Consider the following 14,007-nt stretch of genomic DNA (forward strand, 5'->3'; position numbering starts at 1 on the left):
CAATTCATTAGCGAATTCATTCAAACCGAAACTTCAAATACCCATCTCGCTTCTCTGCGGAAACAACGAAACAAACAAACAAACAAACAAAAAAAAAAACAGAACAAGCAAATAAAGACAAAACAAGCAACAAAACAAACAATCAAAAACTTGCCTTGCGGAAGAAAAAATAGCTAAAAAAACACGAATGAAACAAACAAAATCACAAACAGACTTTTGCGTTCGCCATTCTCTAAACGGCAACAAAATCATAGAGACTTTGTTATATCTAGCAATCGAGGTATTTTGATACTGATCCTGCGCGAATGAGTGAAAGAACTTGTCGCTCTAAGAATTTACCCCATTCATGAAATTCTTCTTCAAAAAGTGTGCATTAAAAGCAACGCAATGAGGAAAGCAATCATCTACATTTGCTAGAGATCAAAATTAGGTTGAAATATACTTCCAATAGGGGTTAATGGAAAAAAATGTTGGAAGAGCTAAACTCGTCTTTTTTCTTACAATTTTTATTTTGGTGATATTCATTTTTGTGTTCCACTGATTAAAAGTTAAGAATTAAGGTTAAAGACATTCCTCGCCAATTTGGACACGGTGATACAGATTAATTAAGAATAAAAGTGAACTACAACAACATTGCAGCAATATTGGCGGCAATATGGTGAATATTTTGGCAGGAATACCGATAATGTCGATGAGAGTAACTACAATGAGGGACAAACGTGTAGAGGCACTTCCCTAAAATGGCACCCGTTTTGCAAAGTAGACATCTCTATCCCGCCCCCCTTTGTTCCTCCCCCCCTTCCCCCAAAATTAATGTTGTATTAATGTTGTAATGTTGTGTTCTTCAACTACAAACAACATTGATTCATTGAGAAGGGGGATTTATGGCCTTTAAACAGAGTTGAATATAATTAAAAGAAATTTCTGCGAGCGTTTTAGACGTGTGGGTCAACTTCTTTTGTCCCTGGTTGTAGCGAATCTGTAAAAAGATAGGCTAAAATATCAGAACAGATACTAATATGTAGAACTTTATGCTTAAACGGAGAAATACAAATGAAGAAAAAACAAAGATGCTTTTTCTCAATCGACATTCATCTGTCCGCGGACTCAAAATAACAATGAACACTGAGGCAGGTTTTAGGTAAAGTTTTAAGCATTGCAGCGCCATTGAGAACAGTACAAGAAGTGAACGAAGAAAGATTAGACCATGTGGATTATATTTGTTCAGAGTAAAATTTTACTGATGTACGCGCTTTTTGGCCGTTTGTGTTGCAGATCATTTGGAAATAAATGACATCAAGTTGTGTAAAAGACTAATTTCCAATATTTACAAAATCGTTTATTTTATTCACAATTTCTATTGTATTAAAAATAAAGCCTCATAGCCGTTTAAAATTAATAGACCTAGGATAAATTGACGGTAGATTCTGAGGACGCCTATTTTACTTCACACAGTTCCTATCTTACAGAAACGTCCGGAAAGAGTGTAGTATAGAGATGAGTCTTTAAGTCAGGTTGCCATGGTGGCAAAATTTCTGGATCTCAACAAATCGTGGTCCTGCAAATATTGCAGAAAAAAAAAATTGTCATGTATGACTTTCCCGTGCATGATTGCATCCAGGAACCGAGGCACAAAAACAGTAGCCCATACTTATTTTTTATCATTCGACAATGGGAAACTGCCCACCTACCCCTCCCTTAAGGTAACATTAACACTTACTTCTTATCTAAGGCAAAATGTTAGTTTAGGGGAGGGGTAGGTGAGCTGTTTCCCAGAGATCTAAATTGATCCAAATATTTTTGAGATCCAGACTTTTTGCTACCATGGTAACGTAACGTCACACTTCCCCCCTCTGTTGAGCTCAAAATTACGGCATTCTTACATGGTTTGCATAACAGTCGGTGTTATGGGTCGTTCATTGACAAAAACGTATGGCATTTTTCTTGATGTCCCGTCACTAGACTGTCGCACAATATTCATTTTGTACAAAATCACAAGTAATCACAAGTACGTTTGTTAAGTAGAATGATTACACTTCGGCTATCGAAAGTTTTTGTTGTTCGCTTTCAATTCAAACTAGATATCTAGCTCCGTAATAACAGCTTCGAAAATGGAATTAAAGTAGGTGTGCCCGACAAGAGTTGTATTTTAAGTTTTAACTAAGAAAGATAAAAAATAAAAATGAAAATTGTTTCGCCGCGAAACCAAAGCAGAAAGGATTAAACACTTGAAGTTTCTGTACCAAGTAAGTGTATGTGAAGTCTTGTCATGCAACAGAACAAGTGAGCTTTTTAAAGTAAAACTGGGTCATTTTACAACCGCCAATATCTCGATTTCTTGTCAGTGTCATTAGAATATCAATTGTTTGTAGCCACTTCCGCCATTACGATTCCAACTTCTGCTCGCTCTTGAGTTTTTGTCAACTGCTAATTTAAAAAACTACACGGGGGCTCCCTACGTTGCACGTCTACCCCCTCACTGGCCTCGCTTGAGCTAGTGGCTACACTTCCATCCCTGGATGATACCTCTTGTTTGTCTGGAATGATCATTACAGCTTATCACTAATATGAGCCATTTTAAAAGCTAAGAGGTCTCAGAATGTGAGGTTCTCTTTGTTTTTCTTCTTTCAGAACGTCTGGTCTCCTTTTTCTTCGCCACTTTCTCCGCTTCCACTATCTCCACTATCCTCTTCTTCTCCGCTTTCACCGCTACCCTCTTCTCCGCTTTCTCCACTAGTGTCGTTCCCAGATTCCTCTCTTTCAAGGTTACCACTTCCGTTCTCCCCAGACCCACTATCAGCGTCCTCCCCACTTCCGCTTTCATCTTGCAAATCATCACTACTACCTAAAAAACATTTCAATTCATTTTCATTTTTGTTTGGAAACGAGTTAAGTTAAAGGAAGTTTGTAATGAGGTTAAAGTCACTGAGATTTTATATAGGGATATAACTAATGAACAACTGACTAGGTAAACATCATTGAGTAGTTCATAGTGATTTCAACTTGTTATTCAGAAAAGTTATGATCTGCATTCAGATAATTCTCAGCACCTTTTCTGCCTCGTACCCAGGCGATTTCTAGCTGATTGTAGAGCGATTCGAAGGCGACTGGAGCTATTATAGGTTCCGCGCTAGGTATCATGGGAAAGGCGTCCTTTCCAGCGTCCTTTGCGCCAACGCTAAACGTTCCTATGGTCCATTGCGCGATCTATCGCTCGCAGTCTCGTTTTCCGTTTTCCAAACACACTTGAGACCATAGGAGCTAGGCAGGCACATTTTTACCAAGGGAGCCGCTATCGTATTCTGCGATTTATACTTCGGATACGCACAGACACGTGCACGGAGTCGCTGGTCGCCAGAGCTTCTATTTTCGCGGGAGAAAGTACTCTCAAATATGTGTCTAACGGTCAATGTCATACACATGCCTCATTCAATAAAAGTTGCTGTTGGCATTGGGCAATTGCACATTGGGAAGCTATTGTTTGGCGCGGATCACTCAAACAAATCATTGCAGCAGTGATTTCCGTAAGCCAAAATATCGGTGCCCAATTGCCTAAGCAGCCATTTTTGAATTTGGTATAAATGCGCACATACTTTCTTCTGTTTCTTCTTTTTCATATTGTATTGTATCGTTCTTTATTGTTTGGTCACCATTGTTTGTTTCTCCGCTGCCACTTTCTGTAGCCTCTTTGTCTTCTGTCTCGACATACTCCTCTTCTACGTTTTCTTCAAGATTTGGATGGAATCTTCCAATTAAAGGCATTACACCTTCTGGCTTGGGTTTTGGAGCTGTAATTAAAAAAGTGTTATCAAAGAAAAGCTCTTTTCAATCAAATTCCTTTTCAGAGTGTGGAGAGGGAGGGTTGCAGTTTTCTTTTCAGCCTTCCTACCCAGTCCCCCTTGGGGCTTTGCGATGTACTCTGTTGGAAAGGAAGGGTTTACTTGACGAAGGCGTGAGGTTCGCGTGGAAAGTTACTGATATTTACACAGGGCATAATGGTAGGGCCTAGAAAAAACTGCAAATGTTAGCTATGAACAGACGCACAAGCGTTTGCTCTAAACAACAGCGAGGGAAGCACCGTTGCCGAGAGGTTTGTGCGCTTGAATTCGGAAGCCCCGAGTTCAAGGCCTGCCCTGACGGCTGGTTGAATTTGTTCTAGCCTGTATACAGCCCTCCCCCCCCCCCACCTTACCTTCAGGAAAAATCGGAAATCTCCTGAGGGGAGGCGGGGGGAGGTTTGTACACAGGCTAGATTTGTTCTCGATAGTCCCGAGTTTAACGTGTCGGTCACGCTTGTAAATAACCAACTGGTTTGCCTCCGGTCAGTTGGGATTTTTAACTCTGTTTTCCGTAAATGCATCACTGGCATCAGTGTTATAAATACTGCCGAGGATAAACAAAGGAGATTATGAACATTATCATTATTACAGTGTCTTTCTCATTGTTTGGAGAAAGGAAACGTAGGAGATATAAACTGCCTGGGTAAGGAGAAAGGGCAGTGTACACATGCGTATTAGAACCTGGTATGCACTGCTGAGTACCAACCATTTCCTTTTTCAAATAAGAAGAAGATGAATAAAAGATTGAATGAGCGGGTATAGTTAGAGGTTAGTGGCTGGTTCAGGAGCTAGGCTGGTATTCACAGGGGCTCAGATCAAAGCTGAATAACAAGCAGATACACGTCTTACCAAAGCTGATATCTCCTCTCTTAACATACGCCACTGTAGGGTTCGTATGATGAGTCTCCACGGGAGCTGGCTTAGGTTCACAGTACTGCGGGTCTGTACAAAACACTGAATAACATTTTCCCGCCATCATCATGGCCACGTGACATTTCTTATGACCACAGCAGCGTTCAATGCATGACGTAATGTCCTTGACGCCTTCGTGGTGAGTCAGCTTGCCGGAAAGCATGCCTGCTTTGAGAACCGTCTTGTTTCTTATCTCACCGTCTAATTTGCAGATTTCCTCCGTATTCTCGTCTGTTCTTATCACAGGGGTACCATCTGAATAATGGAAAGAATTAAGAAGGAAATGGTAGCAAAAACATGGACATTTTTTGATGATTTGTGTTTTTTAATGGGCCTCTTGCGTGTGAGTAGACTCACCTGTGCGAGTTCGAGGAAAATTTTGGCGAGGATTTTCCTCGCGTGGTGGCGGCTCCAAACGTTTCGTCGAACTCGCACAAGGGATTCTGCTCGCAGGCAAATGGCTCTCCGTCTTTTAAAACAGAAATTGTGAGCAGTTATAAACATGCATGGAATGAAAAGAGGAAAATGTGAATAAGAAAGAAATGTTCTGATGTGACAAGGGGAAACAACATATTCTGTAGACAGCATGAGGTCATGATTTTTAAACATAATGAATAGGCGATTTCCTAGTTCCTAAAACCCTCACTTTCAAAACAAGGCTAAGTGCAAATCTTTCTTGTGTTAATGAGTTTTATTTGCACGAGAACAAAAATTATTTTCATGAATATGGCTTTGCACTTAGCCTTGCTTTGAAACTGGCAAGGGGCAACAAGAAAATGGCCTATTCCAAAAAAATTGACTGTTTAAATCTCATTAGTTTTATTGTACTTGAAATTTTGCTTTGAAAATCAATAAAATGTTGACTATTGTTGGTCTTACCATCTCTCAGCCTGATGCCATAGTGTCGCTTAACGATGTACTGAATAGATCTATCAAATGAACTGTTTGAGCGTATCGCCTCCACATCTGGGATAGTACGACAGCTTCTTTCACTATTACATCTAACAAGGAAGCACGTGCGGCTAAACATGTACGCCAAGTCACAGGTAGGATCCTCACAGCAAAGGCGGGAACAAATATGGGAGTTAGAGACTCGGCCCACGTCTGTAAAGCGTCCGGCGTTTGGACCATCCAAAAGAACAGACTTAGTATAGAGCTTGCTCTGAATGCACTGCAAATGATGCGGGGACTGACCGGAGGGAATCTTTACTGAAAAGGAATGAGGCTGAGTCAGCAAACGGCTTACATCAATCTTAGCGTGACAACATTCTTGGTTAAGATGGTCTTGACCTGAGAAAACAGCCGACATTTCGTGACGCGACCACTGGTTTCCCCGCGAACTGACCTCTGAGGAACGAGTGTTGAAATTTCACACTGATGACGTGTCACTTTCCAGATCTGCGCACCGCTTCTGATTGGTTAAAATTGGTATATACGTTGTGAGGGAAGAAACCAGATCTGGCTAATAGTTCTGATTGGTCTTGTCGCGAGGACAATTGAAGCTTAGCCTTAGGATTAGAAAGAGAACTTTTAATACAGACCTTAAGCCACTTGGAAATTCTCCTTTTTTCATGTGGTTAAGCACTTTTACCTTACGTCGGTAGAACTTGGTGCAAAGCTCTCTACCAAAACGCTGGGTTGGGTAAATTCTACCCAGGCACTTTGGGTGAGTCTGTGCATGAGCGAATTTGGCAACATTTACTCACCGACTTTTTTGCCCTTTTTATAAAGCCATGGTGCTACAAACGCCATTTTCTGTTTAAAAGCGTGGTCTACAGGCCTGGCGGGAAGCGCCTGACATCTCTCCTCCGAGAAGCATTTCACCAGGTAACAGCGATCAGATATCATAAAGGCCAGGTCGCATGGCTGCACTTTGGACTCACAGCAATACCTTATCAAGGAGAGAAATGAAAGGTTTTATAAACACGCTAACCATTGTGAATTTCTGTGAATCATGTGGAAATGAAGACAAATGCGTTTTAATCTTTTTACTTAATACTTTTATTTGTTATTCTCCTGCGGTGTTCAGTTTTCAAAGTAAAATTGAAAAGGTTTAAACCTGGGATTCATGTCATTAGTAGGTTGAATAGGATAGTTCACCAGTTTTGATGGTATTTAACTTCAGTTCCCTTATTAGGCAGTTAGGTTTCGGTTCATTGAGTTGTCTGTTAGTAAAGCCGTAATGTTTTTATCTGTTTTAGTAATGTGTTTTGTCATTGAAATATCTGTCGCAACGTTCTTATTTGTCAAATATACAATGAACGCTCTCTAAGACAGACACCTTTGGGACCGCCACCAAGTGTCCGTCTCAGAGCGTTGTCCGTCTTATAGAGAGTCAAATAAAGGAAGTAAAGAAAGACAGGGACCAACTCTGCGTGTTCGTTTTACCAAGGAAACCGCGGCAGTGTTAGCTCAGTCGGTAGAGCGTGTTTGACTGTAGAGCGGGAGGTCGCGGGTTCGATTCCTGGGGCCGGACCAATACTCAGGGTCTTAAAATAACCGAGAAGTGAAGGTACTCCCTTTGCACTTCAACAGGCTAGACCTTCGCGTGGCTCGGATGACCACGTAAAATGGCGGTCCCGTCTCCAGTTGGAGACGTAAAATATAGTATCCCCAATTAGTACTTTCGTGCTAAATACATTAACATTAGAGGTGTCCGTAAAGACAGTGTCTACTGTAGAGCCATTTGATTGTATGAAAGGCTGACAGTATATTAATGTCTAGGTACAAGTCAGTAGATTACCTGATACATGTTTTAATACTTTTAACTTTGCCAATGTCAGTGAATTTTCCAGCTTTCAATCCACCCATTAGCTTCACATTGTACATGATCTCGTTGTGCGGACACTTTGCTTCGGAATCGTAGCTATCTAAATTGTCGTTTACTGGAGCCTCGGCTGCAAAGAGTAGAGAAAAAGGTTTATTCAGTCGCTATTTTTTTTGTGCTAAATTAAGTCACGAAAGATCCTGGACTCTATTGGCCACTCAAAAAAAGTCAAATTACAGCAAAATTTGCAAACTTTACAGACTATGCCAAATCAAGAAAAAAGTAATCGGTGAGTCAGCCAAATACTACAAGGCACTTTTTAAAAAAATTCCGAAACGCCTCCCTTTTTTCCAGTTTGCTTTGACGAGTTCCAATATCAAGTTGAAACATTCTTTTTCGCATCCTGACGGCTCATTGTACATCATACAGAGGAGCTGAGGCGGAAATTAAAGTGCGCTTGTTGACTTGGTCGATCATTTTGACATTGTTCTATTGATTTTGATAGATTTTGTGGCTGCATTTGGTATCGTTAAGTTAATTTCACTTCACATTACTTCATAAAATCACATTAACTACCCCAGCTTCATCATTTAACCTTTTAAGAGTTGAAAGATTAGGCTAGAGAGAGGTTAGGAGGTGTTTTCAAAGCAGAGCCATCCTAATTCATTTTACGATGCCTCAAGGGGGCTATGTAAACACATACTTAGCTGTCCTGTTCCTTTAGTTGTCATATGAGCAATCTGCATATCAATGTCTTCATCGTCAGCTGGAATTGTCTCGCAGGAAGAATCGTTCAGACACTGCACGCTAAAACACTTTGGCCCATGCATCATGGCCACGTCACATTTTTTGGAGTTGCAGCACAAGTGCATACATTCCTGCATATTTTTCACGTGCCCTTGATCTTTAAATATGCCTGCATATTGACCACCTCTTAAAGTCACGTTGTACTCAATGTCTTCTTGTCCACAGCTGTACTCTTCTAGAATCGTATGTCCTGAGATTACTGAAAAATAACAGGATGGGCGGAAATGAATGTTAGACTGCAAATCTACTCGGGAGGAGGGGAGGTGGGTGGCACACGGTAGCTCGTGGAGCCAACACAGAAGACTATCTCCATTACGAAAATTTTTCTTAAGCAAGAAAGCAATCGCTTTCGTTTCGCATTAAAGAATATTTAGCAAATAGTAACAAGGTGCAAGGTTTCTAAGATTTTTGTCTTTCATATTACCGTAGAGTTTTATTTGTAGCGGCTGCTAAATGTAAAAAGAAATACTGACAAGAAACTTACTGTCAAAATGTCAGCGCTATTTTGAGCGGCGAAAAGGATGTTTTGAGTCAAAAGCGTGACATGTACTCACTTTTACCTGATGAACATCGTTTAACGCTTCCTTAAGTTTATATGTTCCTTAGATTTTACTTTTTGAAACACGAGCAACTCTTCTGTCAGTTCACTATCTTTGGCCTTGCGTTCTCTATATAACGTAGCTTTAACTTGTAAATCTCAAAAAGTATATGCTTTATCTTTTGGCAATCACGACAATGAAAAGAACTATTAAATTGCTTGATAGTAATTATTTCTAAACCTGGGTTAATTAAGTCTCTCTCTTGGAGGGGCAATGTTGTAGGGTTATGGGTAGAAAATGTAGCTCTTTTGAACTGAGTTTGATCGAGAAGTTCTATATAAGCCTTAATCATAACTATAACAAAATTGTCAAATCTGATTGGCTCTCAACTGCCCTGATTTCAGCCTTAATTGGACAGTTTAATAGGACAGTACGCGTCATGCCTAAGTAATTGGACAGTACGCGCCATCAAGCGCGCGCTTCAATGCCTTTTTTTTCTCACTGCTAGCTAAACAAAATTTCGAATTTCTTGTGTTTTGGTTTAAAAAATAGCCTATTGTATCACAAATTTTGTTAAAGTTATGATTAATTGGTAACAGGACTGAGTGGAGTCCAATTCAGTCTGTAATCATACTCGTGATTAAACAAATCGGACTCCCGCTACGCGGTCGTCCGATTTTGTTAATCGCTCTTATGATTACAGACCGAATTGGACTCCACTCAGTCCTGTTACCATTACTAATCAACTCAAACTGGTAAAATAACGGAACAAGACGAGTGCCAATTATTCAGTTAATACCCTTCTAAGCAGAGGACTAAGGTCTTCCTCGCAGAAACGAAGAAGGGCCGAGACCTTTCTCTAACCAACTTCTTCAGAGTATTCATTTCAGTATATGCAAACAATTCCTAAGAAAGGAAGCTTCTGCAGTCGCTCTAAGAGTTTTGTGATCTTTGTTTTGAGTACCTCGGAATAACGGATAACGTCCTTCGCCCCCACTAGCAAAATAGGCCATCTCCTCTTTGCCCTAAGCCTCTGTTTCAAAGGGAGGCTAATTGCAAAGCCATTGATATGAGAATGGTTTTTAGTTTCAAGCAAATAAAACTCATTTTCACAAGAAAGGTTTGGCACTTATTCTCGTTTTGAAAGTGAGAGTTTTACAACGGAGCCCAATATAACGTACCCTTGTTATCAAAGAACAATTCCCTGTCTCCGATCACTCCGTTACATCTGTTTCTCAGTTCGTTTTTGGCACGAGGCGCCTGTAAAGCGTTATGCTTTTTTTTATGGTCAAGCATGAGAAATCAGATGACATTGCGTGAAACGGGTGGCTGGAATCATTGTATTACGATACACTAGAGCTTTATGTGTTTCTTTAAACTTAACTATGAAATTCGAGTTTTACTGAGGAATATGAAGCAGGAATAGTTCATACTTTTAAGGCTAAAAATTTTTAGAAGGGCTTCAAGAGGCAGCAAGTAAACGATTGAATAAGCATAGACATTTCACTTACCTGTTAAGTAAGACAGAAAGATGGCGGACACGAAGAGCCACTTATCGCTTCGTGATCTTCGCGAACAGCAAATAGTATCAAACATTTCCATTGTATTGCATAGAACGCCACTATGAAAAGGTTAGAATTAAGAATCCTATACGTAGCACTTATAAACTAAATATTAAAACAATTGTTTTGGCAAAAAAGGCCAGTAGTAACAGGGATGTAGATTGATTGTTTGATGACCTAACACGGCAAAAACGCAACCTGTCACTTAACAACGCTGGAAGCCAATCAGAACGCGCGCTTTGTCGGTTAAGATCATAACCTCACCTTTATCCAACACAGAGTTAAAAGTACGCACAAGACAAGTTTTGAGTCAAAAAGATGTATGTAGGACTCGGGGTTTTCTTTCTGAACTGCTTTCCTTTTCCTCTAACAAAGGATTGATATATTTCCTAGCGTCAGCCTGCTTTTCGCCAGGACTAAAAACTATTTATTAAAACTAGCAAAGTATAAAGATGGTTTGTTGATTCGATGAACTAGTAAAATGACTTATTAGCCGCATGGTGTGACCATTTAAATGCAGTGGAAGCCCACTTCTAACTGAAAAGTCAGAAAAGGATTTGATCCGGAAATATAATTATTATTATAATAATTAGGATGAACGTTTTTTTAATGAGAACATGGGGTTTTATGTAAACTTCTAGAGAAACCAAGTAGACGCATTTGGTTTATGAAAACAAACACAACACCGCCGGCGAACGAAAAACACGAAAACTGAAAACGAGTTTCTTAAGAGAGAAAAAGAAGAAACAAACCATTGTAATCTTTTGGCCACTGCTTACCTTGTGCAGCATGTCATACACGAGTCTTACCAGTTTGAAGCTACGCAAATATTTCAGCGCTCTTCATGTCATTTTGTGGTTAGATTGAGCGCTGACTCTTTTCTCGAACAATTTTGCCTTCTCGTAAGGTTGTTAACTAGTGTGAAAACTTCCTTTAAAATTAGGGCATTCAGAATACAAGTAAACTTCGACGCTTGAACAGGAAACATCACCAGAGTTTCACAATTTAATATTTGCATAGCTACGGTTTATCAACCTCTGTTATTTGGAATAAAACACGCATTTAAAGAACAGTACATTGAACCAATAATTAGAGAATACAATGCTCTAGGAACGTTTGTGAAGCTGCTCAAGACACTCAGAGCACGTGTTTTGTCAAGTGTAAAGATTCACGTGCAACAAACTCGAATTTTTTTTTATTTTAAACTTGCGGTTCGTTTTTTGAACATGACTTAGTTTTGTCAACCTGTAGTTGCCTTTTGGATTTCTCTTTTCCCCTCTGACCAAAAAAGTATTTATGATTGTTCTTGTTGGCACGGAAGCTTGATCTCATGAAGAGCATTGATCACGTGAGCCAAGGCGTAGCAGAACCTTTCTGCAGTACTGACTAAGACAACGATGATGATGACGATGATTTTTATTCTTTCCTTGGTTATTCGCCGGTTTTTGATCTTGATGATTGTTGTACGCTAGTGTATTAGAGCAGTGTCCACACGGCTTTCAGTATTGGTTCGGCTCCGGAGATCGAACTCCCGATCCCCGCTCCAGCTAGTCTGTGCTAGACCAGTAGGGACGTCACCAAAATAGGCCAAGAAAAAAAGAGACGCGCGTGGTCTGGTGAAGAGGTTGGTGGCGGAAAAAGAAAGAGCTGCCTCTTCTCCTCTCTGGGTGTCAGTTTTCGCATCAGCTGTTTCGAAATCTACGCACGCGCCTTACAATCTTGGAGCCTGAAAGAGTTTACGGTCCAGCACTACCGACTCAACTAACCCTGCCAATCGACTATATGGTCTAATAGCGCTGCGCGCAGTTATTATTTATAGACCCGAAACTCAGACAAACAAACTCAAATTAACATTAGCGAATTCCTCACTTTTGTCTGTCTTTTGTCATTAAAATGACATGTTTGTCTGCCTTTTAACATTAAAATGGGAAAAATGACAAAACCCAGACAAAAATGGCAAATTAGTCACTCTGGCGTCATTCGGACGCACGCTACTACATTTCGCTCTCGACATAAAAAGAAATTATCAAGTGAAGATGATTGGTGGAGAAAAGTCGCCCTATTTTTTTTGCCCAATCAATGGATCGTTTTCACATGACGTCACGGCGGCAATTGGTGCACGAAACAATGAAACGGCTGCCATGTTGGTGTATAGAAAAAATCCTGTGAGTATTTAACTCTTTTCTACTGCAAAAAAAAAACTTTATTTTGTTCCAAGAAATTAACATAGCTGCTAACCACGTGAGTGAAAAAGATCTATTTTGGAACCCGTCTCGTCTCGCCAAAGGCGCCGGCAACATACTATTGCTTCAAGCTCTGCTTGATTCAGTTCACTTGTTGGAATTATCTAGGTTTTTAGTTGGTAGAAAAAAATTGCTTTGGTTTTGGTTTTAAGAAAGTCGATGGAAAACGTCTCCTGAAAGATATTGAAGAATGTGCTGATTCAAAGTTCAACATTGGGCTCTTGGACTAATTCTGTTTTCACTCACGTTACCAACATCTATGCAAATTTACTGGAACAAAAGAAAGCGTTTACATAAGAAAAGAGTTCAACTTCCACAGGACTGGTTTGGGAAACAAACATGGCCGCCGTTTCATTGTTTTGGGACACAAATATGGCCGCCATGACGTCATGTGAAAACAATTTATAGTCACTTCGTAACTCTTCTCCTGCAAATCTCCATACACGGGCACGGAATGATGTGCGATATATAACCTTTTCAATTACGTGGCCTGCATCTAGGCAAATTTATTCGAACAGAAGAAAGGTTTTACAAAGCAAAAAGGTTCAACTTCCACGGGATTGGTTTGGGACACCAACATGACGTCACGGCGGCCATATAGGTGTCCCAATACAATGAAACGGCGGCTACTGATGTTTGTGTTCCAAACAAATCCTGTGGGAGTTGATCTCTTTTCTTATGTAATCAATTTTTTTTGTTCCCCCAAACTTGCATAGATCCTGGTTTAAGTTAAAAATAAGTGGTTTAATTTTTCCATGCTTTATGGCGCAAAAGTTTACAGTGTACTGGAGTTGAGTAGCTTCTATTAAGTATTCTGTGCAAAGCGCGTGCTTTAACATTCGAGCTTATAGTAATAGTTTAAAACCCAAGGATCGTAAACCAATTCTGCCTTTAACGCATGTTGTTAACAATGCCTCAATAGTCACTACCCCGAATAACCGCCCGAGTCATTTAAACTTTTGAAGCTTATTTCATTTAGATCCCAGCCCCTTCGCCTTCCTGGCAAGTCCGTTCGTAGGCCTCACTTGAGATTTTTACACTTTTGGTTCAAAATCCCCCGTTCTTCCTAGCGGAGAAGGTCAAATTCCACATTTAGAGTCAACTTTCTTGGTAAGGACAAGGAACAAATGCCCGGAATGATGCTGAAGTGTCGAATTGATCAGCCCGAGACCTTTCTTACCCTTCCTTTTCGTATCCTTCCTGTACATGTTTTAGAAACAACAGTGACTCAACATCTGCAGTCAAACAGTCATTAAAGATGCGCTAAGATTTTCATCAATGGGGGTAACAGTCAAAATTCATGTAATATATCAAACATGAGATGCAGTGTTTCATCAC

The 14,007-nt window shown here is 40.1% G+C and overlaps 1 protein-coding gene across 1 annotated transcript; it reads right to left on the reverse strand.

Moving 5' to 3' along the window:
- Positions 1-1,809: 1,809 nt before the first annotated feature.
- On the reverse strand, positions 1,810-10,580 carry LOC140945957 (uncharacterized). Its single transcript, XM_073395021.1, has 8 exons — positions 10,376-10,580; positions 8,222-8,524; positions 7,495-7,648; positions 6,458-6,642; positions 5,631-5,960; positions 4,689-5,006; positions 3,594-3,788; positions 1,810-2,845 (listed from the first exon to the last, which is right to left on the reverse strand). The coding sequence occupies exons 1-8, from the start codon at positions 10,464-10,466 to the stop codon at positions 2,628-2,630; spliced, it is 1,794 nt and encodes a 597-aa protein (XP_073251122.1). The 5' UTR covers positions 10,467-10,580; the 3' UTR covers positions 1,810-2,627.
- Positions 10,581-14,007: the final 3,427 nt, after the last annotated feature.

This window comes from Porites lutea, chromosome 8 (genome assembly GCF_958299795.1).
Source record: "Porites lutea chromosome 8, jaPorLute2.1, whole genome shotgun sequence".
Taxonomy (NCBI): domain Eukaryota; kingdom Metazoa; phylum Cnidaria; class Anthozoa; order Scleractinia; family Poritidae; genus Porites; species Porites lutea.

Bases quoted from the DNA above. Each gene is read 5' to 3' on its own strand.
- LOC140945957 (XM_073395021.1), bottom strand. From the start codon at position 10,466: ATGGAAATGTTTGATACTATTTGCTGTTCGCGAAGATCACGAAGCGAT. The intron at 7,649-8,221 runs GTATGTGTTTAC...TACTCTTTGCAG, and splicing joins TAAAGGAACAGGACAGCTAA to CCGAGGCTCCAGTAAACGAC. The intron at 5,007-5,630 runs GTAAGACCAACA...TCCATTATTCAG, and splicing joins TGGCATCAGGCTGAGAGATG to ATGGTACCCCTGTGATAAGA.